This window comes from Tetrahymena thermophila (genome assembly GCF_000189635.1).
Source record: "Tetrahymena thermophila SB210 genomic scaffold scf_8254597, whole genome shotgun sequence".
Taxonomy (NCBI): Eukaryota; Ciliophora; class Oligohymenophorea; order Hymenostomatida; family Tetrahymenidae; genus Tetrahymena; species Tetrahymena thermophila.
Genome location: NW_002476368.1, coordinates 236,059 through 263,704, shown reverse-complemented (window position 1 = coordinate 263,704; position 27,646 = coordinate 236,059). Strand labels below are relative to the sequence as shown.

Genomic DNA, 27,646 nt, shown 5'->3' with positions numbered 1-27,646 from the left:
ATTGAAAGTAGATATATGTATTAATTCATTTAAAATAATATAATAATGTATTTTTTATTCTTCTTGATTAATTTAATAATTATTATCTCTTTAATTTATATTTATGTAGAAAATTTTATTGTAGTAATTAATCTTTTATATAAATTAAGGAAACAGAAATAATATAAAACACACAAAATATACTTATATTATCATTTTAATTTGTAGTATGAAGTAAAAGCAAAATTCAGATACAAGTAACCTTCAAAATATGAATTCGAATTTTAATTTAATAGACAACTCTTTAGATAAAAATAACTTTTAAAATGTTTCTCTTTAAGGGAGGCTGTTTATCAATAATTCAGTTAAGAATTTATTAGGAGACGAAGGATTAACAAATACATCAATAATGAATAATTCATTAATTTGTTATGAAAATAATAATAAGGTTTAACTCAATAATAATAATAATATTATTTCATAAAGTGAAAAGAATATAGTATTTTAGACATTGCAAAAAGATGGCTTAAAAAACCAAAAAAGGCACTTTAGTGAAAGCGCTGATAGTATTTCATAATTTTTTAAAGTAGAATTTGGCTAATCTGATTAGAAGTAGAACATAGTGAGAGAAGATGATTTTCTTGGTAGCTTTAATTAAAATAATTGCTTTCAGAATAGAAATAAGAAATTGAATTCTGAATAATTAGAATCAAGCTAGATTCATGACATTAATAATGATCATAAAATTTAAGTAGAATAATCTGAAATAAAAGAAGACGAACAATAAGAATAAGAATAATTAACATCCAAAAATGGAGTAACTCAAGAAACTTATAAAAACCCATAAGTAAGATAAAGTTTACAAAATTTTGAAAAAGCTGCAAATATAATTAATAAAGTAATTGGAAATTCAGTCAATAGGGTTGAAAGAATAAATTTGCATGTAAAAAATTTTATATTGTTCCTCAAATTTAGGATGTAGAAAAGGAGATTGTAAGATTTAGCTGAAAATGAATACAAGTTACTAAATGATTGCACATACTTTTACAATAAAATTATGTAAAAAAGACTTTTAAATAGATTTTTTGCTTAAATTTACTAGGCCGCAAAGTTTAAAATTCCAATACCCGTCTTTATGCCAACTGACACTTTAAGAGTTTATTGGGATATATTCTAAGTTATTTTTACCTATTGCTTCATTTATATCTACTCTATCCTCATGTTTTTTTACTAAGAAGAATAAGATACTGATACAATAAGACAGTATTTTAAGTACACTTTTATTGTATTTCTCTTAGACGTACTGTTTAATTTTAATACTGCTTATTTTAATAAAGATATGATTATTGTCAATCGCAAATACATAGCGTGGCAATACATTTCTTCTAATCTATTTTTAACGGATGCTATTTGCCTTATTGTAATGGGTTCTAAAGTTATTTTTTAAAGTGTTAATTTAGTCTATAATCCTAACAATAAGCTCAGTACATTAGCAGTTAACATGCTTATTTTTCTAAAATTAAATGGAATACAGCCTAAGAGAATGCGGTTTAGCTACGCTTTTACATTGAGAGAAAATTAAAAGCACATAATGAGACTTTTTAATTAGCTTTTTAGTGTTATCTCTGTAGCACATGTTGGTAAGTTTGATTTTGATCATTTCAATCTTAATTTTAAAATAAATTTTAATTTTGCTTATTATCAGGAAATTTTAACTGATTTTTTAGGCAGACATCATAAATTACAAACTATTTTAAGATAATTTTTAGTGTTATTTTGTAAAATTTAAATATATTATTTTATCAGTTAAAATTCTACAAAATAAAAGAACTCTTTTTTTATCTTTAATTTTTAATAAAATAAGTAAGCTTAGCATGGTATTATCTAGGAATATACGAAATTTAAAATGGATACACTGTATCGTGGTTACAGAAATACAATTTTGACACCTTAGGTTATTTAGAGAAGTATATATACTCTCTATATTGGTCTATTACAACGATGACTACAGGTATATAAATATATATATATACTTTTTTTAAAATCTTTTTACAAAAATAAATTTATGTTTTATTTTAAAGTGGGTTATGGCGACATTTCAGCTACTAATTATGTAGAAGCTGCATTTATATCTCTAACTATGATTTTATTCAGTTGTGTTTTTGCTTATTCAGTTAATAATATTGGTTTTATTTTATAAGAAATAGAAAAATCTTCTAAACAATTGAATGACAATATTAGTACAATTTAAAGGTAATTTTTTATTTAGATCCTATCCATAAAAGAATTACAAAAATAAATATAAAGTAAGCAGAATAATTAATATTTATTTTAAATAAAAGATTTCTTAATAGAAAAAATGTAAATATGTAGCTTTAAAGCAGAGTTAGGCATTACCTTTCTTTTTTAGCAGAAGAATAGAAAGACAGAAACAAGTAGGCTGAAAACTAAATTTTTAAAATTTTATCTAATAAATTGAGAGATGAAGTTACTATTGAAATAAACTCTAGGATTTTGAAGAATTACTCACTTTTTAGTGAAAATTTTTCTTAGAAGACACTTCGAAATCTAGTATTTATCATGGAAGAAGTTTTAGTTTCTCCTAATGAAATTATTTTTGAGCAGGATGATTGCGATGATTAGTCTCTCTATTTAATTGAAAACGGTATTATTGAGATATATCTTTTACATCCTCCACATATTGAAGGGAAAAAATATAATAATGGTAATAATAAAGTCCATATGCTTTAGTAATTAACTAAAAATAGTCTCTTTGGAGAAATTTCATTCTTTTCTGGTTTGTTCAGAAAAGCATGTGCAAGAAGCATAAATTTATCAACTCTGTACAAGATAAATAGGAACAAGTTTATTGAACTTATTAAAGAAAATTAGGAAGACCTTGAACGATTTAAAATGATAGAAGAACAAATAAAGGTGTAACTAGATTACAGTTCAATTTAGTTATAATGCTATTCTTGCAAATAAAAAGATCATATAGCAAGCAATTGTCCAAAGATACATTAGATTTTTGATTCATAATTTATCATTTTAAAGAATAATTTTAGCCAATTTCAAAATAGAAACTATTAAGTGAATAGAAGGTAAAAGCAGAAAAAATACAATCCCAGGTATTGCTTAAATTATTATTGGCAATTTTTTTAATTTCCATTATTTTTTTTAATGGATTTTATAGAAAAAAATTAAACGAGAATAAAAAATTTAAAGGTTTTTTTCTAAAAATTAATAGTTTTTGAAAAAATCAACTTTTATTTTGTTTTATAAAATATTAATTTTGAAAAAATGATTTTGATTTGTTTTAAATAATTTATTTTGAAAAAAAAATAACTTTTAATTACAAAAAAAAGATTATAAATTAAAGAGAACTAAATAGTATGCCACCAACTGAAGCAAAATTTGAGGGATTTTAATTCTTAAACAGATCTTATGTTTAAAACAGAATTAGATATATATAATCACAATGAGCATCTTCAAAAATCAGAATCAGATTATGAGACTTCTTCTAACCATTCTACAAAAAATTCTGATTTATATCAGAAAATGAACTCAAATTAATCTTCTAGTTCTTCAAAAGATCAAGCAAAAAAGTAATTAGAAAAACAAAAAAAGCAAAAGAAAAAGCTTGTAGCGTATAGCAAAAGCTAAAAATAACTTAATAAAGAAGAAAGCCCGTTAGCACTAACTAATGACATAGAGGTAGATAATTTAGAGTCTATTTTAAATTCTGATATGAGTTAATTGAAGTGTCAAGGTTATCAAAAGTCAAAGTCAATTTCTTCTAATTTTAATAGTTCTTAAAAAGAATTTGAATAATTTGAGAGCTTGAAGAGAGAAAGTATTGAAAGAGAAAAAGATGCCTAAAATTCATATTTAAATTAAGGCAGTTTAGAAAATTAGAGTAGGTAAAATATGCACCAAAGTTAAGGCTAAAAATAATAAACCATTCCAGAATAAGAAATTGTTAAGTAATAAGAAAATGCAAGAAAGAAGTTAAGGAAAAAAACAAAAAAGATGACTATATAAATATCAATAATTAATTAAAATAATAGTAATTTATCAGATGAAATACATAAGATAAATAACTACGGAAATAATTAATTTGGTTAGTTAAACGAAGCCAATCAATATGAGTTCCATAAAAACGATAATTTACAGGCAGGAAATTTATATTGCAACAACGACTCAGAGTTAAATCAAAACCAACAAATTATAACACAAAATAAAAAATTGATATATTAGAATAACACAATCAAGAATTTAAATGGACCTTCATTAAAGTTAGTAGATGCAAAGGATTTTCAAGAAGATAAAAATGTTATTCAAAAGACTATTGCATTAGACATCACATAGTAGAGAAACGGGGCATAGCTTACTTAAAATGATATATAAGATATTCTCAATTAGATAATTAAAACCTAAGGAGGAGGGTAAATATTTCAAAACGATGATAAATTAGATGATATTTAAACCAACAACTATTTTTCTATGGATTGCTTTGAAATGATAAAAGAGTTTAGAAAATTCTTTCCTCAAAACAATTTTAGCAGCATATTCAGCAAATTTAAGTTTAATAAATTACTTGCATTAAAGAAATATAAAGTTGAAAAAAATCAAATTTCTTTTCCAAAAAGCAAAAGAAAAAATATTTTTCTAAAATTCAGCGTCTTTAGAAAATCTTTATTCTTTAGTGCTTTATTACAGAAATTACACAAATCAGAAATAAATTTGGATAGTTACAAGCCTACCTTTTTGTCTTATGGTACATCACAAAAAAGTGATTCAATTTACCCTAAAATGTTTTAAACAACACAGAAATAATTATAAAATTGATTTTATGTTATAGAAATATATATCTATTTATATATTTATTTATTTTTTATTTTAAATATAATTAGCGATCATAATTTAAATAACATTCATTTGTAAAAATTATACTAAAGCAAACCTCAAAAATAAAATAAATTATCAATTTTTACACACTTAACTTGTTTTTGATATCAAATTAAAATAATTACTTTCTTTTGCAAATGGTTTTTACTTCTATTAATAATATTTCTTTACTACAATTGAAGCTTATATAGTTAAAATATTTGTAATACTGAATACATAAAAAGATATATACTACAAAGATATTGAAAATAAAAACTTATTGCTTATTTTTATTAATTCTTTTATGTTCATATATTTTCATCAATGGTACTGAATTTCTCTTAGAAATTGTGATTAAGTTAATTCTGAATTTTTTTGTAGATACTGAATTATATGATATTTTTTAATAAAACTTAAAGACTTTCATTTTTTAATATAGTAAATTAATTTTTGTTTATTTAATATTTTAAAAATTAAAGAAAATAAAATAATCGTAATATCAATAAATATAGTTAATTTATTTAAAGTAAACCTTTTTTTAACAGATAAGCGTTAAATGGAGTATGCTCTGGAAGGACAAATTTAAAATATGCAGACAGGTAAAACTCATCGTATCAAATCATTATTGAAAATTTAATATAATTTAATTTTTTTCAAAAAAAAATATTATTTTATAAATTGATGAAAACAAATCCAATTAATAAAAAAATAAAATTTATTTTGAATGTACTTAAAAATTTTTAATAGATTTTGAATTTCTTAATGATTTCAATAAAATTACTTTACATAAAAATATTAATTTTTTAAATAGTTAATTCTCAGATTTTTGGAGTTTAAAATAATATTTTTTTAGTGACATTCTAAATTTCATTTAATAATTTTATGAGTTGTTTAATGAAAAAATCTGCTATTTGAATGTGGCAAGACTTATTAGTTTTAATTGATTAAATAAATTTAATTTTATGTTAATATATGTTTTGAAAAAATTAATATTTACTATCTAGTTATTATTTTATGGTAAAAAAATATTAATTTTTAGAGTAATACTGGTTTATTAATTAACTTACTAAATAAATAAAAAAATTAGTCTAGCTAATAAAGAAATATTAAAATTATGAACACTTACATTTCATTTGATTTTTTAAGCAAAAGCTATTAAATTAATTACTTAATAAAGAGAAAGAAGAATTTAATTTAATTTAGAAAGTACTATAAACGATAGATAAAACAGATATTAATTAATAGTAATAACATATAGTTGGATCAGGATAGATGTAATAAAGTAAGTTTCAGATAAATCTATCAATGAGTTCAGATGGTAACTTTGATAGATCGATGTAAGGTTAATTGTTCAATGAAAGCATAGTTAAATGCCTAAAAGGAGACGAAGATTTTCATAGTTAATCATGCATGGAGGGGTTTATTCAAATACATGTAGAATAATAGTAAAATCCTACTATTGATTTCTTAAAAAATTCCAAACATGAATCAAAATAGCAAAATGTTCAAAATGAAATCTTTTAAAAGCAGGAAGATGCAAAAATAATTAAAAAAAATAGCATTTTCAATACATCGAATACATTTTTAGTAGGGAATGAAAACAAAATAAATGAAAAAGCTAGATCTGAGTCACAAAATGAGTAGATTACAAAATTAGACAAAAACAAATTGAATAATGAATTTAAAAGTAAAATAGAAACGCAAAATGAATAAAATAATAAGGAAAAAGAGCTTGAGAGCCAATAAATGAGTAAAATATAAAAAGAAAAATAGAATTCCTAAAAGGTTTTGAAAATAAACAATTAAAAAACTAATAAAATTGCAACTTTCTAAGATTAATCTATCATACAATTTCATTAGCTGAAAAGCGAAATGGGTAAAAAGAGTATACTGAATTCTGAAAAGGCTTCATTTATGTTAAGCAACGTAATAAATAAACAGATGAATAAAATTTAAATAATCAACAAGCATGTCAAGAAATTCATTAGTTAACTTCAATTTAGAATGAATAATAGAAAAATGAGTGCTTTGCAAGACTGCTAATACAAATTACTTGATGATGTTTCTTACTACAACAGAAAATAAATTAAAAGAAAACTGATACATCATATTTTTATTTTTTTTAATTACATAACAAAATTAAAGATTCCACTTCCTGTATTCATGCCCACCTAAGCTTTCAGGGTTTATTGGGATGTTTTTTTAGTAATTTTCACATATATATTCCTCTTCATTTATTCCATTTTAATATTCTTCTATTAAGAATATTAAAATATCTAATTTGTTGATTTATTTTTTCAGATCCCTTTTGCTGTCTTTCTCTTAGATTTTTTACTTAATCTGAACACCGCATTCTTTAACAAAGATGCCATTGAAATAAATAGAAAAAAAATAATCTAAAAATATTTCTCCTCACATATATTTTTTACTGATGCAATATGTTTGTTTGTAATAGGCTCTAACGTCATAGCAAACTATGATTTAATTTATAACCCAAAGAATAAATTTAGTACATTTTCTTATAATGTACTTATTTTTCTTAAGCTAAATGGTTTGAACTCTAAGACAAGCAGGTTTAGCTACGTTTTCATTTTAAAAGAAAATCAGAAGCATATTTTAAAATTATTCAATTAACTGCTTGGAGTAATTACTATTGCACATATAGGTAATTAAATTAAATATTTTTGATATCAAAATTAAAAAATAAAGTTCAAAAATTATCAATTAAAATAATAATTAGAAATTTTATTTAATGAAATTTTTATTAAAAATTATTTGCTTTTTATTTATTTCATTTTTAAATCATTTTAAATAAGGATTTATATATAAATTAATTAAATTTAATAGTTTGTATTGCTTGGTACTGTTTAGGTTTATATGAACAAAATAATGGATATGCTAACTCTTGGTTGGATAAATATGGTTTCACAGATCTAAGCTAAATTTAAAAATATATTTATTCTTTATATTGGTCAATAACAACAATGACTACAGGTAAAAATGAATTTAAATCTTCAAAAAAATCTATAATTTTTCTATTAAATAGTTGGTTATGGAGATATTTCTGCAACTAATGATATTGAAGCTTTATTCATTTTAATTAGTATGATACTTTTTAGTTGCGTGTTTGCTTATTCTATAAACAATATTGGGTTTATACTTTAGGAAATAGAAAAATCCTCCAAGCAGCTTAATGAAAATATAACTACCATTTAAAGGTAATTTGTACCAATATTCCTAATAAAATATTATTTAAATTGAATTTTAATTAATTTATTTTGCTAAAAGATATTTAATATTTTTAATAAAATAAATAGATATTTGAATAGGAAAAACGTTAATATGTCTCTTTAAAGTAGAGTAAGACATTACCTTTAATTTTTAACTGAAGAGTAAAAAGACAGAGATTAGAATGCAGAAAACTAAATATTTTAAACACTATCAAACAAATTGAGAGATGAAATAACAATAGAAGTTAATACTAAAATCCTTAAAAATTACTCTATTTTCAATGCTAATTTCTCACATTAGACAATAAGAAAGTTACTATTTGCCATGTAGGAGGTCTTAATCTCCCCTAATGAAATTATATTTGAAGAAGGAGATCATGAAGATTAATCAATATATTTTATAGAAAGTGGTTTGATAGAAATTTATTAAACACAAACTTAAAATCAAGGAGGTACTAACAACTGTAAAAATAAAGTTCATTTGATAAAGTAACTAACAAAAAATTAAGTTTTTGGAGAAATTTCTTTTTTTTCAGGACTGGCCAGATCTGCCTGTGCTAGGAGTGTAAATTTATCTACCCTTTACAAGTTAGAGAAATAGAAATTCTTAGACATTATAAAGATTAATTAAGAAGATTTTGAGCGTTTTAAAATGTTAGAGGAATAAATTCGAATCCAGTAAGACCTATCTTCAGTTTATTTACAATGTTATGCTTGTAATACTCAAGGACACTTTGCTAAAAATTGCCCTTACATACATCAAATATTTGATGCTTAATTTATTAATCTTTAATAAAACTTTAGCATCTTCTAAGAAAGATCAACAAATTTTTAAAGAAAATTGATTTAAAAAAAATACAATCCAAGGTAAAGCTTAATTAATTTATATCTAATTTTTACAAGATGAAAAACACAGTATTGATTTTTAGTTTTTTTATATGCGTAAATTTTACTGCCAGGTTTATGCTGAATTTTTTTGCTTTTTTCGTCATAATTATAATAAAAAATTTATAAAAATTAGATTTTTATTATTAAATTAATTCATTTTCTTTAGATTTGCTAAATAAATATTTCTTACTTTTAATTTAATAAGTATAAAAATAAATAGGAAAAAATTTTGATTGCAAATGATAAAATAAATTGTTTTTTAATAAATAGATTGTACATTAAATAAAATAAGAATATTTGTAGCACTTTGAAGGAGAAATTGCAAAATTATAACTCATATGCGTAAATTATGATGCAGTCTGAAATAGACTTGCTATCAATTACATCTGAGAAAAAGAAGTAATACCAACAAGAATATTAATCTACATTCTAGTCTTAGCCAACTTCATTTCAAAATCTAGATTCAAGATAAGAAATATAAGAAGATTTAGATTAACCAAAGCTAGATAAATAAACTTCTTCGTAAAATGATAAGATTAAAAATTCAAAAGCAAGAAAGATAAGCTGTAAAACTCCAAAATCTTAAAAAAGATTGAGTTCTATCATGAATGAAGAAAACAAACAAGATTGTAGTTAAAAAGAATTAGAAAATTTGGATAATACAAATAGTGAGTTAAGTAGTATCAATAAAAATCAACTGCATTTAAATAATTTTACTTATATTTAGAGTTAAATTATTTAATAAGAAGACCCTTATTAACACAAAAGCGCACCTTATTTAGAAACTTACAATGACAAATAAAATAGATAAAGTATTGAAAAAATTCAAAAGTAGTAAGATGAATTGAACTTGTAAGCAACTTATAACGACTACAACGAAAATAAGCAGAGATCTGTAAATTCAAAATTCTAAGATTAGTCTAACAGAGATCTTTCTAGTCAAATTTATTTGGAAAAAATTGAAGAAAAGCAAAAAATTAAAAGTAAAAATATTCCAATTCAGATAAAATTTTAAGGTTCAACAAACAATGCTGATCATATTTATAGCAATAATATGGTTTATGAAGAATAAATTAAATCATAATTGCAAGATTAAAACCTAAATACATAAGAAAAGCGTAGTTCTAACTTTGAATTTTTACATAGTACTAATAAGCTTGAAGAGATAATTCAAACAACACCTGCTGAGAGTAACTTGTACGTGAGTAGCGACGAAAGTGATTAGCAAGTTTAAAATTAAAAAAAATTAACTGCTCAAAACTCTTCGATATTTAAAAAAGCTAATTCTAACCTAATGAATCAAAACCTCTAGCTTTTGCCTTAAATTATTAATAATTTAGCTTCTAAAACTAATCTTTGCAGTCAAGTAGATTCTTTCTAATAAATAGAATTGATTGATAAAATATCTAAATTCTTGAACAGGCAAAGAGATAGCTACATAGAATCTAAACAAATTGTTAATGTAAATGAAAATCCAAATCTAAAAAACTTATAATCAATTACTGAAAATTTTGATAGAATTAAAAATTATAAAAAATTTTTCCCACATAACAATTTTGATTTCATATTTATGTAACAAAAGCACAAAAGGAATAAAAAGTATAAATCAAATAGGTAACTAGGATAAAAAGGAAAACGTCCATATCCTTGTTCATCTAGTAATTTCATCAGAAATTAATAAAATGATGTTTAAAACTCTAAAGGATTAATCCCTGGTATTAATTATGAATTATACAAACCAACTTTTTTATCTTATGGAGTTCCACAATTATCAGATTCCATCTATCCTAAATACTTAGAAAAAACAAATAATATTACCTAGTCAAAATTATAAAATTGAATTTATTTAAAATGACAAAATTAAAATATTTCTATTTTTGTGTAAAGTTTGTTATATTATTTGAATTTATATCAAAAAAAAATAAATTAATCTATTTTAATTTTAACGGGAATATTAAGTAAAATGATTATTGTATTATGAGATTTATCTAAAATGCATAATTTATTTAAATTAATTAAAATAAGTAAAATTAGAATAAACTTTATGAGTGGTGGGTGAAATCTTCTAAAGATAATTTTTCTTTTAAAATAATTCTTAAGTCTCTCTTTATTCCATTTAATAGATATATATATACACGAACTGAACATTTTGCTCATGCTTATTTTTTTTACTTCTTGGTATAGTTAGGTGATATTCATTTAAATATTTTTTAATTAAGAGCTATTAATTAATCAAAATTGTTTGGTAATATTTTTTAGGAGATATGAGCATTCTAACTATATTATTTAATAATAAAGCATTATTTAAATACTTATTTACTGAGATACAAGTGTAGAGATTTCTAAAATCTAAAAAATATTATCATTATCACAGTTATTTTTTGAATTAAAAATAAAGAGATTTATAAGAAAAGTAATTGAAAAAATTAAAATGAAGTAATTTATAAATAATAAATCAAAAATCAAATAAATTATCAACAAGAAAATAGCATTTAAACATTTAAACTAAATGAAAAATAGTATTATAGTAGTAGTAGTTATATGATAATTTTTCTCCCTCTATATTATCTCTTGTTTTAAAAAGAATAGTATGATCCAATCTGAAAATTAAGACCATAATCTTGGTCAACAAGTATTTATATTCCTAATGTGTTTATTGTAAAAAAGAATGTTGTATTTAATATTGAAATGCTTTCAAAATATTACTCTTTGATATTTTTGAAAATAATTCTTTTATAAATAAAAGATACTTTTAAAAAATGTTTTTTCTACTTATTATTTTCCGCTTAAATCAAATTAATATGGAATTATCAAAAATCTAAAAAATATTAATCTTATCACATTTATTTTTTGAATTTAAAAACACCTAGTAATATATGAAAAGTTTTAAAAGATAAAAATTTATAATAAGTCTATATTTATTTTTATATTGATATAGATTTGTATTGGGATGCTTTCTTCACTCAAATTTGATTGAGCAGATTTGTAAATTTATCTTGATGTAAATTTTATTACTATAGCAGTAACATTTATTAATATCATCAATATTTTCTTATTTGATTTTATCTTATGTTTGAAAAAGCAGTAGTGATCTAATTTGAAAAATAATTAAACCCTTATTTTTGTAAGCAAAAATTTTTAGTCCTAATGTGTTTGTTTTATATAAGAATTTAGCATTTAATATTGAATGTTTTCAACATATTACTCTTTAATAATTATCTTTTAAATAAAGATGCTGTTATAGAAAAGCGATTATAAAAATCTAGCATCATAACTCATTGATACAAGATTTTTCTATTATTTTTTGCTTAAAAAAATAAATATGGAATGAATTAAAAATAAATGGACTTCTATATTTTTTATTCTTTTTTTTATTTTATTAAAATCTTTGAGCACTTTATTTGTTAATTTGTAAATTTATTGCGAATTTTTAAATTTTTTATTACTAATAACTTAATTAAAAAAAATGCAAACATATTTTTATTAAATATTACAATTTTCTTCATTATAACACAGAGGTTACTAAATTAAAAAGTATCAATAATTAATTAATTTTTTTAGAATCTATTAAATGTTACTTTTTTTAGCAAGTGAAAAGCGAAAATTAAATCACATAAAGATATACCAGATAATAAATATTGGTAAGAGTCCTTAAAAAAAATCCAAAATAATCAAGTCCTAATTTAAGAAAAATTAAATAATTAAAAAATTTTATTTAAGAGTAATATTTAAAAGGATTTAAAATTAAATGATTTGTAAATTATTAAATTTTATTTTACTTAGCGTTATCCTCTTTAAACCTATTATTATTTTTCATAACTAACAATACATTTATATTAATTTTTTCTTTTCTTATAAATAAATTTATTTTCTTTAAAATGAATGATTTATTATTTAAACTATGATGTATCTATTAATCAATCAGAGACTTTTCTTCTCTTTCTTATTGATTGTTTTTTAAAAGATACAAATCAAATATTGTTCTATTTTATTTTTTTTGCTTTTGTGGTATTAAAAGTAAACCAAAATTAAATTTTTTTTACTTTAAGTTGAGCGTGAGGAGTTTTTAAGAAATCAAAACAATTTCCTTTATTTTTTGATAAATTAATAATATTCAAAATAATTAAACAAATTTATTTAGGTGAAAGTAAAATGAGTCTTGGCAATAATCCTTATTGTTTAATTTTATTTATAACAGTTATATACCTAATTGGTTCATCAACTTTCCTTTATGGATTTACTTCTACTGCTGCTGATTCTAATGAGTTTTCCAGTAAAGCTAATCCGTATGTCAGCGAAATGATTTTTAAAGATTCCGAGCAAAAAGCTATTTATGAAAAACAATGGTTTCCTACATAATCAGATTAAGTTTTATTCATGATTGTTGATGGCCTTCCCTATTCTTACGTTGTCAATGAAGAAGAATAACAAAAGAAGTTTGAGTAAAAATAAGCAGGTAGTAATGATCCTTCATTATACATTCCATCACGTAACATTCCCTTCTAAGTATTTTTAAACACTGTTAATGAATTTCCCAACAGCACTGTACTTCTTAAAGGATTTGCTCATCCACCTACTTATACATCTACCAGAATTAAAGCTATTGTGCAAGGCAACATTCCCACCTACGATCAATTAAAATCTAATTTAGGTAGCAAGGAAATTAAATCTGACAATATATTTAGATAGGCTAAAATAAACAATCCCTTCATAGGCTAAAAAAGAGAAAAAGCTGTATGCTATGCTACTCACTCTCTCCACGATTTATATCCCAATATATTTGATAGATCACACTTTGTCGGAGAAGTTAACTTTTATGAGAAACTCCAAAGTGATATGGATTAATACTAATACATTTCCAAAGAGTAGTTAGAGTATGACGACTGGTCAACTATGTTGCTTCATTTTGAAGCTATTGATGGTTTCAGTCACTTATAAAGGACATATGATAACGCAGTTGTTTCAGCTATCAAATCAGTCAACGAGCTTGTTAAAAATATCATAGATAATGTTAGAAACTCCAAAAAGAATACTGACTAAGTTATTCTAGCTGTCTCAGATCACGGTTTAAACTTCAAAAAGTATGGCCGCCATGGAGGATACACATTAGAAGAATCTAATTCTTTTATATATGGTTACTCCAAAACTGAATTTATTACTAAATAAAAGAAAGACATTGGACAAGAAATGGATAGAGAATTCTTAATTGGAACTGATACTTTCTAAATTAATATTACACCTACTTATTGCATGATTTTAGGTATCCCTATCCCATTTAACAATATAGCAATGATTTAGCCAGATTTCTTCTTGGACAAGCCTTTTGTTGATGACTTTGTGATAGCAAATAATTTTTATACTAATTTTAGGTAGGTTCTAGATAGCTTCCAGAATACAGTCGACTCGTTCGATGGTAATATAAAACAACTAGACAAAATAAATAAATTAGGTGATAATCTTAAGGCTAAGTATAAACAATTATTTGAAGTTAAAAAAGGAAATACAGTTGTAAATTAAGCTAAGCTGAAAGAATTTATTTAGCTCTGCCATCAATACTCATAAAGCATAGCTAATGTAATTTAGACAGATTTTTAGGAAATAAAAGAAAATTATATGCTATTAGGACTAATTATTCATTTCTCTCTTGCTTTCCTTATTATAGTATCTATTGCTACTTTAAAAATAATCTCAAATAAAAATGATTAGATTAGTAACATCTTTGCTCTATTTTCTTAAAACATATTACTAAAAGTCAAGGCATTATTAAATATAATCATTTTAGTAGCTGTCATATTTAATTTTATTTTGTTGCGCGATAAATTCTTTTTGTTAGTTGCAAGCTTATCCTTAGTTCTACTATTATCTATCTTTATTTTCAAGGTTAAATTTCTTATCAAAATCATGAAATGCTCACTTCAATAAATGAAATAATACCTAAGTTTAGATTTCATCATCGATTGCTTGATATTCTTATCAGCTATAGTGCTGTTCATATTGACTAGAACATCTAATGACTTTTATAATATAACAGTTTATCTTTATGAATCTTTCTTCTAGAAAATATGTATGGTACTATTTTGTTTATTATGCTTCAAAAAGTACACTGGAAAAGTAGAATCTTTTAAATCGTTTTTTTATATTGCTATTCAAATACTTTTAATTCCTTCTCTGATTTTCCTTTGTCGTTACTATAGTTAAGATCCTCCTGATAACGAATATTATTCTTTCTTTTAAACTCCTAATATGCAGCGTTATATGCCTTTGCTAACTTATGTGCTGTTCTTTATATTTATTTTTACTAAAATATTTATTTAAGTACACTAAAAAGCTCATATTCTTCTGAGAATTATTTTTGCTTACTTCCACTTAGCTCAAATTTTCTCAATTACATTATTTTACTTATGTCAATGGGATTATTTACATATTAATCGCTACATAACAATTCTTCCTGTATCAGCATTTTATCATACTCTTGCTGTAGAAATCCTCAAAGCTATTTGTTTCTACAAAGGATGGTTACCTTAAACTTAACCAACACTAAAGGCACTTTACTTTATGTCAAGTTTTACTGTGGGAGTTTCATGCATATTGGAATCAAATTCTTTGATCTAAGTACCATTGTATTTCATCATAATCTTTACATTCTTACAAGTTTTAGTCTCTCTCAAACTCATTTCATGGATATCTACATCAAGCATTCTTTTTTCTATGCCATTCTTTTTTTATTATATGAGCGGTCATAAAGAATACTTAGAAGATATTCATGCAAATGTTTTTTAATTAGGTGTCCTTGATGAATCAAACCTATTTGTTCCAATTTTTAATGGAGTTGTTAATACTCTTTACTATTTTATAGTTACGCCTATTTTAATTCCTTATATTGTTAGATGCATGAATGGAGATTACGAAAATTTAAACAATTTTGAAGTCTTTTTAGCAGTTTTTGAAGCATAAGAATCTCAGAATCATCGTGAATCATATAAAGAGGATGAAGTATACTTATTCAATAGTAAATCATCATTAGAAGAAGTACCTAATGATAGTTTAAGTATTGAAATGACCTAAAACAATCAAATAGCAAACTAAATTAGCTTTAATAGCAGATTTATTATAAGATTAAATCTTTATTCATTAGCTTATTTATCTCACATGTTCTTTGGGATAATAGCATCCGACTTCAGAGATATTTTGGACCCTTATGATCACCAAGAAGATTTTTACATTCCAAACTATTTGTTCACAACAACTTATGCTATATTCTCCTTTATTGTTATTTCAATCAACTCCTATATTTACAGTAAAAAAGAAATATTAAATAATGAAAAAAATAATAAAATATTTTAATCCTGCAAATGATAGTTTATGATTAATGTAGATTTATTTTATTCTTGTAGATGAATTATTTTAAATAATTTTATTTAGATATTAATACATACATAAAAATTTTTTATTTTTTATTATCATTTTACAAATTAATTCAACATCATTTAATGTTAATTTTCATTTATCTTTTTTATAATAAAGTTATTTCTATTCATTATCAAAATTGGTTATTTTTAAATTGTAAAAGAGTTAATCGTGAAATTAAAATATCACCAACTGTGTAGGTGTCTACAGCAATACTTCATTTTACTTTTATGATTTTAAGCTAATTTTAATCATTCTAATTTTTCATTGTTTATATCAAATTTTAATATATGTTTGATGATATTTAATACCTTTTCTCAAATTTTGAAAGTTTTAAATTTTTTTTAAAACATTTTCGATATATTTAAATGATAAATTAATTTTTTTTTTTTATAAAATATTTGAAAGTTTACTCACTAAAACTATCACTTTGAGTAAATTAATATATATTTACATCTTTTTAAAATAATTAAACATATTTTTATGGCTGGCTAAGAAATTTAAAAACTTATTTAATCAGTGAAATTTAACTAAGTTTGTTTGATTATTGTATTGTTACTTCAAATAAAATAAATTTTCAATTTCTACTTTAAAATAATAATTATTTTTATCACACTTCTTTCTGATCAGTTTTATGTAATTTAATAGTCTGATGAATATTCTAATATTTTAAAAGAAAATATATAAGATAATTCATTTATTTTACTAATTTCTATTTATCAGAACAAAATCTTTTTATAAGGATAGACTATAAACGATAATTCTTTAAAATGGATTAGTAGACTATTCATAAAAATAAAAGAAGCATTGCTTATATTAACTCTGTAAATAAGTGGTGGGGAGCAGATATTATATATGATAGTTTTGGTTTGAATTCTAATTATGATATAATTATTTTATCATTTTGGTTATCTTAATAAGGGGCATTTGATGCTGTAAAATTATATGAGACTATTTACTAGAATTTAGGCACAGAGTAATTTGGGTGCAGTAATTCTGAAGTTTAAAAGAACATTTTAGATTTATTTCATTAGAAACAGAAGAAGTTATTTATTGCTGCATTTGGAGGTACTGATTTCCCTACTTCATAAAACCCTCTAGATGTAGCTAATAAGCTATCTGATTGGATTAAAAGCAATCCTTACATAGATGGAGTTGATATTGATTATGAAGATAATGAAGCTATCTTAAATGGGACAGGAGTTTAATGGTTGATTGCATTTTAATAATAGATAAGATTTAGATTAGGAAACAAATACATAATTACTCATGCTCCATAAGCTCCATATTTTTCTAAATAGTACTACTAAGGAGGAGGTTATTATAATCTGCATAAATAAGTAGGGAATTCAATAGATTGGTATAACATTTAGTTCTACAATTAAGGTGACTCAAATACTTATGATTCTTTTGAAAAATTATTTGTTTGCAGTGGACCGCCTTTTTTAGAAACATCTTACAGGGAAATCATTTAGATTAATTAAATTCCAATTGAGAAATTAGTTTTAGGAAAGCCAGCTACAAAATAAGATGTTTATAACACTGGATATGTAAATCCATATGATCTTGGGAAAATTATTAGATATGCTGAGATAAATCTACAATTTTAAGTCCCTGCTTTTTTTATTTGGCAACTGAAAAGCGATAGCTAAGGCATTTTTATAAATTCTTTCTTTGAAGGATATAACAATATCATAAAAAACGATAGTCAAAATAGTATTTAATAGTACAATACTAATAATCAAGATAGAAGCTATTAACAACAAATCTATTAAAATTTAACAAATCCTAATTCAAATAAAAACATAATTGCTCTTTAAACTAATTAGTTTAATAATCAGTCAAACCTATGTAAACTAAACAATTAAACTGTTTTTTGTGATTTACACACTTAAAATAAAATATTATCCAAGATAGCTTATATATCTTAAATGAAATCATGGTGGGGACCAACCGTAATTGACTCTTTCGGAGGGAATTCTCTTTATGATATATTAATCATGAATGTTTGGGTTTCAAGTGGATAGGGTTTAGATGTTCTACATGCTTATTAGAATATTTACAATTATTTAGGAACCAATTAGTTTGGTTCAAATAATTAATAAGTACAACAATATTTAAAATAAATTTTCTCAAAAAATTCAAAAAAGCTTCTTATTAGATTATTTGGTAGTTCTGAATTTCCAACAAGTAAAAACCCCTCAACTGTAGCTCTTAGTTTAGTGTAGTATTTAAATTTTTTACCATTCATAGATGGGGTTTGCATAGACTATGAAGATGAGCATGGAATAGGAACAGGAAAAGGAGCCACTTGGCTTATTGATTTTACAAAAACTCTAAAATAAAATCTAACTAATAGGAACTTGATCATCATTTATGAAGCATAAGCCTCTTATTTTTCTAGGTAAAGTTATCCTTAAGGAGGATACTGGCTAATAAACTCATAAATAGGGAACTTAATTGATTTTTATGATATTTAATTTAAAATCTAAGAAATGTTAAATGATCATTAATGTGGTTAGCTTAATTAGTTATCTATTTATAAAGAAATCATTTAAGATTGCAAAATTCCACAAAATAAAATTATTTTCAAGTCTAATAGTTAAAGTGCAGGATAAATTAATCCTGTCTAACTAGGAAATTAATTTAAAAAAACTTAAAAAGAATAATAACAATAAATTATTTTTGGATACTCTGTAAATTAATATTAAAATGATTCAAGCTGTCCTTTTTTGACTTAATTTTTGATAGGATATAATTAATGATTTATTAAGAAAGTAATTATGCAATAAATTTATTTAAAATAACATACAAATTGGTTTTATTTCACAAATATAAAAAGACTTTATAATTATTTTAACAATTATTTTTATTAAATAAACTTAAATTTCATTTTATAATTGATTGAAAAATTTAGATTTTTTGAAACGAATAATAAAAATTTAATAAAAGATTTAATAATTTTAAACACAAATTTTACCAAATAAATCAAAATTATTTTTGTAAAATTAGTAACATTTAAAATTTAATGAAATAAATAATAAATGGCACAAAAACATTTAATTTTATATCATTAAGTTAAGAATTTAATATATTAAATAAATTAGGTTAATATTCATATAAAAAATTATCTTAATTTTAAAATTCTAAGAAAGACTCCAAAATGAGTTTAATAAAGTAAAAATTAAAAGACATGAATATCTTAAATTATCAAAAAAATAATTATTTTTTTACACTTTAAATTAAAAAAAATATTAATTTATATATTTTTTTAGTGATGAAATAGTGAAAGGATAAGAGTCTAAATTAAAAATATTGTTGAATAAAATTTTATTTTAATTAATATTAGTTGATCAAGTAAAATAAATATCAAATAACTTAGATAAGAATCAATCAATAAATATAGATAAATTCTTTGGCTGGTTTTAGTTTTATACAAAACAAAATTTTGGAATTGTGAAGTTACAAATTAATATTTTGTACTTAATAACATATTATTAATTTTTTTACTTAACTATTAAAATTTTTTAATTTAATTTTGATTAAACAACTAACTAACTAACTAACTAATAACCTCACAACATTCCTTAAAATGATCAACTAGTCATTTTAAATTTATTTAGTAGGAATTGTTACCATTAATTATCTGGGATCTATTTTGCTTCTTCGTACAGCTCAGAAATAAGGAAAGAAGTTCCAAAATGGTTTGGAGGTAATTTATTTTTTATTTCTCCTGCCAAGTCATAGAATTTACTTTTCTTTTCAAGATCTGAGTTTGTAGAAACAGTATTTCTTGCAAAGTTGGTATTAAAAGTCATTTATTGAGTGGAATTTGGCTGATAACTGAAACGAGGAGCATAGAAATTCTGTTATTGTTGCTACTATAATTAAGCTGTAGTTGGATGTATATTAGTTGTTAAATTGTTATTATTATTATTGTTATTAGTTTTGATATCATTGATAACTGGTTGCTTAGGTGCATATACCATAGAAATTTCTTTTAACATTGCTGATTATTCTAGGGCGGTTTCTTTCTCTCTCAAAATATTTGTGACTCTTTTCAAATATAAATAAAGTTTGTAAGAAGATGACTGGGGTAAATTTCCACTTTGTGCATCCATTGATCTTGTATTTTACTCTATTTTCTTTATAATCTTTTTTACTGTTTGTGGATTCTCAGATTTAAGAGTTTCTGCTAAATCTCTGATTGTTTCAGAGAGGATATCTCTTGTTTGAGGTAATTTCTGTAATTACAAAGCATTCGAAATATTTCTGCTTATTTTATCAATTTTGTTATCTAATTTATTCATTATTGCAGTCGATTGCTCTAAGCTGTAAAATGTATCATCAAGTGCTTAGTTCATTTTGTGATTGTGATCTTTGTCACAAATCTTTACATGATCAAAGTAAATACCAACTTTAAAATACTAATCACAATTAGTACAATATAAATCTAGCTATTCATGAATATCAAATATATTATTTTCTTTAGGGTTATTTTAGGTATTAGTAGTAGTAGTACTTGTTTGTGATGTTGTCTTTTGAGTTTCTGCTGGAATTTATCCAGAAGATCCAGGTGGATTTAACGAAGGAGATTTTGAAAAAGCAGGTATATGGGTCAGACTAGCAGGATTAGAATAACTTCCTCCTTAAGGATTAAAATTGAATGTTTGTTATGGAGGAGACAAAGTGTTATTTTTAAAATTGAAATTTGTAAATTATATTTCACTTGAAGCATTATTTGTTGGAGCTTAAGGAGTTATTATGTTAGAAGGAGTTTAAGGATTACTGTAGTTTGTTAAGGTTTAAGGAGAAATAGTATTCAAATTGAATTAGTTGATACCACTTGTTCTAGTTGACTAAGAATATATATGTGCAGTATTTGGGTTCAGAACATTTGCTTAATTTTGAATGTTTAATTAGTTAATCTATCCTAATTAAGGCTAAGCACTAGAAACTTGCCTAAGACCTGGTAGTTAAGCTCTTTTAACACTGTCTTCAATTTCAGTTTGCTATTAAACTTAGATGTTGGGTAACAAGTAATTTTTGTTATTATTTGAAGTAAAGAATTGCTAATCATAGACATTTGTTGGAGTATTTGTTTATTAAATAGATGAATTAGGAGATTAAATTGTTGAATTGAAAGGATTGTCTGTATGATCCTTTTTATGTACTTATAGAATTTTGTCCAGGTCCAAATTAATACCTTATTAAGTTGAGGTTACAGTACTACTTGTGCTATGAGATGAAGATTAGTTAGACATAATTCCAGGAGGTAACTTAGAATACATGCAATTCAAATCTTATTACTAAATTTGATTACCGATATTTTAATTTGCTGGAGAATTAAGAGTTTATCCTTACTAGACAGTTATCTTGGCATCATAAGTATTTCTCTTTTCAGCAATCTATGAAATTTAGGGCGAGTTATGGGTTGAAGAAGGCTAAACATTCATTCTCCCGTCTACAGTAAATCTTTATTCAAAATGATTTTATGGTGAACTTAGAAAATTTTTATTATCAAATCCTAGATTATTAGGAGGTGGAGTAACTATAAGATTGATTGCTGGTTGGGATTGTTATTATTATTAATATTGGATTTACTGTGGTAATTAATAATCTTGTTTCAATTTCTAATTATCTTATTATTTTTATTAGTATGTCTGCTATTGTTGTTATTATGGATAAACCTACTACTACTACTACTATTATTATTGTTGTTGTTGTTGTTGTTGCTATTTTTCGGCTTATTAATTTTACAGTTAATATTGCTGTGCGAGCATTGGTTGCTTTTGTTGTTGCTATTATTTCATAGACATTTTTTCTATATCGCTATAAATGTTTGATTGATTTTAGTTCCTGAGTATTTGTTGATACTTTTCATCTTATTGTTGTTATTATATTTTTACAGAGTTTTAGCTAGGTTAGTTTTAATTTTGAGCTTATCTAATAATTGATTAATTTTAGAAATCGTCATCAAATTTGCATAAAAATTACTCAACTAAATTCATCATAACATTTATTTCTTTTTCTTTTTTTGTATTACCTCTCAGCAAAGAATATCCAGCGAAACTACTCATGTTACTTTTTGAGTTTATCGAAATCTATGAAACATCATCGTTGCAGCTTAAATCATCAAATTTATTAATTATTTCTCTATAATTTTTTGATAACAGAGACGCATCTTATTTGACTTTTTATTTAACCTATTTTTTATCTTTTTACTAGTCAAGTTAATTTTTATACATCTTAAGCATTTTATGAACTTGATCGTTTAAAACGCTTATTTCTGCGTGCATTTAATTAACTCTTTGCTCTTATTCTTCTTATTTGGTTAAATCATCATCACTTCCAAATATGTTATTATCACAGTCATCGTTATTTAAGTCTTTCAAAATCATATTATCATCGTTATTATTGTTAGTGGCATAGTTAGCTTGCTCACTTTTTGACTACACTCCATACAAATCTGGTTACTAATTATTTCCAAACTAACCTGAGACAGATTGTGCAAAATTAGAGCTTTGATTTGAAACGTTTCCAACAGGTGAGCTAAGAAATTTATAATTTTCTATATTTGTTTATGGCTATTGTGCTTGCTAATAAGAAGGAATTGATTGCTAAGATTCTCTACCTAATATTGCATTTGACCCACCTAGTGAGAAATTAATTTATGCTTGCTAATTTAGTGATTAATTTGCTTAAGCATTCATCTAACTCTGACGTAATTCGAAAATATTTGGATTATTATTAAACCCAAATGTTACTCTTTCACCATTATTACTTTACTTCATCGAAGCAGCAATTTAATTTAGGTCTAATTTTTCAAATTAATGAAATTTATCATAATTATTTCTTGGACTGTTAGCAGCATCTTCTGCATCTGTCCTCATCGAATTATCGAAATTTTTCATAAATGGATTGACCACTCCACTGTAAACTTAAGTATCGTTTGGATTCCTAGATTGATTTAGACTAGTCATGAGAGAGGTATCATCATCTAACAGATTAGGGTAATTTACTTAAAATTTTTAACCAATTTAGTTTCTTTGTACTTGGTCATCAAAATTTTGACTATTAACAAAATTAACTGGTCCTTCAGCTTAATTACTTTGATTATAATCTGGAGTCTAATTCTAATCATAGTTGCTCTAAACACCACTCTTTAGTGGTTGAAAACTATTGCTTTGAAAGAATGCTTTATCTTGTCCCTAAGGGTTTGAATATCTCTACATAATTTTATCTATGTCTCTTTTATCCTAAATTGTATTTCTTTGTTATTAATTACTTTAACCTATTGCTGGGTTAAATGAAAATATTTAATGAGAGCGGCGTCCATCAGCCATCTCATCATAGTTGGAATGCCCTAAAAACTGCTTAGACGAGGAAGTTGAATAGTATGTATCTCCCATAGATTTATTTATCCTTGCTGAAATTATTTTCTATGCTAAATTGAACGAACTATATATTTTATTTTGCAGAACTAATAATATACTTCTCCTTTACTTTTATTATCTATAAAAACGAACTTTTTTCCTTTATGTTTTCTAATATTTATTAATCAAAAAACTCTAATTTTTAATTATTTTTCTGAATTTATGAAGATCTCTGTTTTTGTTTTAATAAATAAATAAATCAATATATCATCCAGTGAAGCAGACATTAAGTTTTTAAACAAAAGGTGAATGAATAATCCTAATAATCTATTCCATTCTATTAACGCATTTCCTCAAATTAAAAGATTTAAAGATTTTTGTTAGAAATAACTCTCTAGACAGAAGAATAAAAATCTTATTTTTAATAATCAATCAATGAATTTACTTTAAATAACTTAAATTTTGATTAAAAATAACTCATTTATTTATCTATTTAATATTTTATTCACTAATCTTCACTATTAATTTACTTGCTTATTTAATTCTTGGTCTTTAAATTTTTTGATTAATAAATAGTAATGGAATAATTATAAATAATTTATAATTCTACTTGAATATATAAAATTAAACATAAAATTTAATCCAAATCACACTTAAAATTTAAGAGGTATCTTTATAAATATAATTTTATATTAACTGCTTCTTTTATACATAAAATATAATAAAAAGCTTGCATAAATAAATAACAGCTTATTTTCAATAAAATTAAACATTTTTAAAAATATCATATTAATTAATTTTATAATAATAATATATTTTTTTTAATTTGACGAAGTTTATAAATATTTTTTAGAAAAAATAAAGCAAGCTATAATAATTATTTTAATTTATTTATAATTAAAAATTTGTTTCATAATATTTAACTTATTTTATTTATTTATTTAAGTACCTAATATTTTACATTAATTTTTAGAATAAATTATTCATTTTAATGCAGTTGAAAATTTTTATCTTTTTAAAAAGGTAAAATAATATTTTTTAAAATTTAAATGTTTAATGGATCTTAAATATTCAAATAAATGTTTTTATATTTAAAAAAATTTATTAAAATATTAAAAATTCGAAATGATCAAATTAAACATTCTTTATGGTTATTTTTTTTAATTGATAGTTTTACTATAAAAATTTCTATAAAAATATACTTTGCTCTTTTTAAAAAAATTAGATTTGTCACTTATAAATAAAGTAGAGTAAATTGTTACAATATATCATATATTTGAAATTAATCTTTAATTTTATTTAAATTCAACCCTTATCTTGATTATTAAAATATATTTTTTGAATTCAAGATAGACAAACTAAGATGACTATTTCATTTTTCTGCATATTTATTTTATTTATCTAATCCATTATTATTATTGATATTATAAATATATTAATATTTTATTATTACAATTTATTTTAAAGATAAAAAAAGTTCTCTTTTTTATTTTTACTACAATTTTTAATTTTAAAACTAAAATTGGATAATAAATAATTTTTCCAAAAAAATTAAAATGCTTTTAGATTTAATTTAATATTTTAATTATTATCTTATTTAAGGGTTAAAATTAATATGATAGTTTTGTCAAAAACTGAATCAATAAATTTAATGCTTTGATCATCAACTCTATAAATAGTTTTTTTTATTATATTATTTGAATGTTTTGCTTTTTTTAGTAAAAAATATAGCATTTTAAGCTATCTTTATTCCAAATTTTTTCTTGTATTAGTAATAAAATAAAGCCAAATATTCTTTGAGCAAATTTGAAGGAAAGTTTAAAATATATTAAAATAATTATATATTTTAATAACTTATAGGATTTGGCAATACTCTATCGTAAACATCTAAGAAATAAGGACAGTAAATTTTTCTCTTAAAAAAGCTAGTTATTTTTGATTGATAAATAAACTAATGAATTCTTATTAAGAATTATTTTTACTTATATTAGTTTGTAATTTGGATATATAACAAAATATATCTGGTAAAATCGAATGAAATTTTTTTAATAAGTAAAACAAATTTATTTATTTTATAATGATTGCAAAAATTTTTTCATTTTTTTATAAATTTATTCCAAAAAAATCAATTAAAGAAACTTAAGTATAAGATTAATAACTATTTTTTAGCATTCATTTAATTAAATTTAACAAAACAAAAAAAAATAAAAGTAGAAGCATTTTCATTTTGAAGAATAAATAAACAATGGCAGATTGTTGTTAAAGTGATTAATCTAGCTTCAACAGCATTTAAGTAATTAAAAAATAATAAAGGAAAAGAACCTCAAAGATATAGAAAGACTAATAAAAGAATTCAATTGTTATCAAAAAAAGAAAATATTAGAAGAAGAAAAAGATTGCAGTGCTCTCAATAGATAACCATTTTTTATATTTAGCAAATACAATCTTGCTCGATAGTACTTTATAAGTTACAGATGGGATTTTCAGATTTTTGCCTTGCATAAATTAGCTAAGCTTTAATTATTAGCATTAAAAAGTGTTGAAAATAGAAGAAAAGCTCGATTTAGCTGTTGTTGATATTTCATTTTAGAAATCTAGCTTTCAATTTAACAAATCAAAAAGTTAAATTATAAAATTTTTCAATTAAATAAATGGCGTTAACGGTTATTGCCATGAAGAAATATATGGTGCTATTGAAAAATACCTCTTTATATTAGATGATTTTATGGAAAATATAACATACAATTCTAAAAGGGTTGAAATGGAAATAGGAAACTAACTAAATTAATTTATTGAACTTTGTTTTCAGAAGGTTTTATAAATTAAATAGGAAAATGAGTCCTAGTTTTTTTTTTATTATATTTCAAATATTGATTTAGAATAAAAAGAGTAAGACATAATTCATATGGGTTATTCAAAATAATACTTAGATCTGTTAGGATTAGACAAAGACGCTATATCACAAATATATCTGAGAAATAAGAAAATAGATCTGTTCTAGAATTTGTAAGATATATCTAAGTAGGCTTTGAAAGGATTTTTTAATTTTGTGGATACAGCTACAGAAACTAAACAACGTAATTAAGAATAGTTTGAATCAAATATTATCACATTTGATGGATATCCAATCAAAATCTTTCAAAAGAAATAATCAATTTGTAATGTACTATTTTAGGAATCATATAATCAAAATGTACACGGCAAGTTTCATTTAACAGTTGTGCATATAGATGTAGAACTTGATACCTTATAGCAGCTAATATAATATCGCACAAGAATATCAAAATAATCTAATTCTGAAATTGATACAGATTTTATAAGAAGAGAGAATTCTTATCTGTTTGAAGATGTTGAATATTCTGTCGAGTCTTAGTAATTCATAGAAAAGTTTTATGGTAAAAACCTTTTAAATCTCAAATAAATTCAAAAATAAAATGATGAAAAAAATAAATAATGTTGCTATAAATTCATAGATTTGAAATGAATAATTAAAAACAAATTAATTTAATTTATAAAATATTACATTCACTAATTAATTTGCAAAATTGAAATTATCAAACTCCTATTATAAAATAAAGAGAAAAGTTAGTTTGAATTGTTTTTAAAGTATATAAACTTTTAGAAATCTTCTTTTGTTAAATAAATTTGATATTGTTAAATCATAAAAAATTAACTCAATGCAATCAAAAAACAATGTACTTGATTTATATTTTAAATTTAATTACTTCTTATAAATATATACTGTAGATTCTCTTATATTCCTTATATGTTAACTTCAATTTTTTGAAAATTTTTAGTTATAAATAAATATTTTATTAATTTAGATGTATAATGTTAAAATTTTAATTTTTAATTTATTACATTAGATATTAAATGTTA

The 27,646-nt window shown here is 22.9% G+C and overlaps 9 protein-coding genes across 9 annotated transcripts; 6 read left to right on the top strand and 3 right to left on the bottom strand. All coding sequences in view use genetic code 6, as the record gives it.

Moving 5' to 3' along the window:
* Positions 1 to 208: 208 nt before the first annotated feature.
* On the top strand, positions 209 to 4,827 carry TTHERM_00343980 (cation channel family protein; the record flags this gene model as incomplete). The annotated part of the gene is made up of 5 exons (XM_001018443.3): positions 209 to 1,619; positions 1,844 to 1,990; positions 2,061 to 2,232; positions 2,322 to 3,107; positions 3,345 to 4,827. The coding sequence occupies 5 exons, from the start codon at positions 209 to 211 to the stop codon at positions 4,825 to 4,827; spliced, it is 3,999 nt and encodes a 1,332-aa protein (XP_001018443.3).
* Positions 4,828 to 6,138: 1,311 nt separating this feature from the next.
* On the top strand, positions 6,139 to 10,824 carry TTHERM_00343979 (voltage and ligand gated potassium channel protein; the record flags this gene model as incomplete). Its single annotated transcript, XM_001470808.1, has 5 exons — positions 6,139 to 7,531; positions 7,714 to 7,860; positions 7,913 to 8,084; positions 8,184 to 8,963; positions 9,255 to 10,824. 5 exons carry the CDS (start codon positions 6,139 to 6,141, stop codon positions 10,822 to 10,824), a joined length of 4,062 nt encoding a protein of 1,353 aa, XP_001470858.1.
* A 2,312-nt stretch (positions 10,825 to 13,136) lies between these two features.
* Positions 13,137 to 14,998, top strand: TTHERM_00343970 (type I phosphodiesterase/nucleotide pyrophosphatase; the record flags this gene model as incomplete). The annotated part of the gene is made up of 2 exons (XM_001018442.2): positions 13,137 to 14,694; positions 14,865 to 14,998. 2 exons carry the CDS (start codon positions 13,137 to 13,139, stop codon positions 14,996 to 14,998), a joined length of 1,692 nt encoding a protein of 563 aa, XP_001018442.2.
* Positions 14,999 to 15,448: 450 nt separating this feature from the next.
* Positions 15,449 to 15,682, bottom strand: TTHERM_000343969 (hypothetical protein; the record flags this gene model as incomplete). The annotated part of the gene is made up of 1 exon (XM_012798216.1): positions 15,449 to 15,682. The coding sequence occupies one exon, from the start codon at positions 15,680 to 15,682 to the stop codon at positions 15,449 to 15,451; it is 234 nt and encodes a 77-aa protein (XP_012653670.1).
* Positions 15,683 to 15,713: 31 nt separating this feature from the next.
* On the top strand, positions 15,714 to 16,340 carry TTHERM_000343968 (transmembrane protein, putative; the record flags this gene model as incomplete). Its single annotated transcript, XM_012798215.1, has 1 exon — positions 15,714 to 16,340. The coding sequence occupies one exon, from the start codon at positions 15,714 to 15,716 to the stop codon at positions 16,338 to 16,340; it is 627 nt and encodes a 208-aa protein (XP_012653669.1).
* A 716-nt stretch (positions 16,341 to 17,056) lies between these two features.
* TTHERM_00343960 (chitinase-like protein cluster protein) lies at positions 17,057 to 19,156 on the top strand (the record flags this gene model as incomplete). Its single annotated transcript, XM_001018441.2, has 1 exon — positions 17,057 to 19,156. Exon 1 carries the CDS (start codon positions 17,162 to 17,164, stop codon positions 19,154 to 19,156), a length of 1,995 nt encoding a protein of 664 aa, XP_001018441.1. The 5' UTR covers positions 17,057 to 17,161.
* Positions 19,157 to 19,987: 831 nt separating this feature from the next.
* On the bottom strand, positions 19,988 to 24,007 carry TTHERM_00343950 (hypothetical protein; the record flags this gene model as incomplete). Its single annotated transcript, XM_001018440.2, has 1 exon — positions 19,988 to 24,007. Exon 1 carries the CDS (start codon positions 23,801 to 23,803, stop codon positions 19,988 to 19,990), a length of 3,816 nt encoding a protein of 1,271 aa, XP_001018440.1. The 5' UTR covers positions 23,804 to 24,007.
* A 1,932-nt stretch (positions 24,008 to 25,939) lies between these two features.
* TTHERM_000343949 (transmembrane protein, putative) lies at positions 25,940 to 26,269 on the bottom strand (the record flags this gene model as incomplete). Its single annotated transcript, XM_012798214.1, has 1 exon — positions 25,940 to 26,269. One exon carries the CDS (start codon positions 26,267 to 26,269, stop codon positions 25,940 to 25,942), a length of 330 nt encoding a protein of 109 aa, XP_012653668.1.
* A 403-nt stretch (positions 26,270 to 26,672) lies between these two features.
* Positions 26,673 to 27,251, top strand: TTHERM_00343940 (hypothetical protein; the record flags this gene model as incomplete). The annotated part of the gene is made up of 1 exon (XM_001018439.2): positions 26,673 to 27,251. One exon carries the CDS (start codon positions 26,673 to 26,675, stop codon positions 27,249 to 27,251), a length of 579 nt encoding a protein of 192 aa, XP_001018439.2.
* Between the last annotated feature and the right edge of the window lie 395 nt (positions 27,252 to 27,646).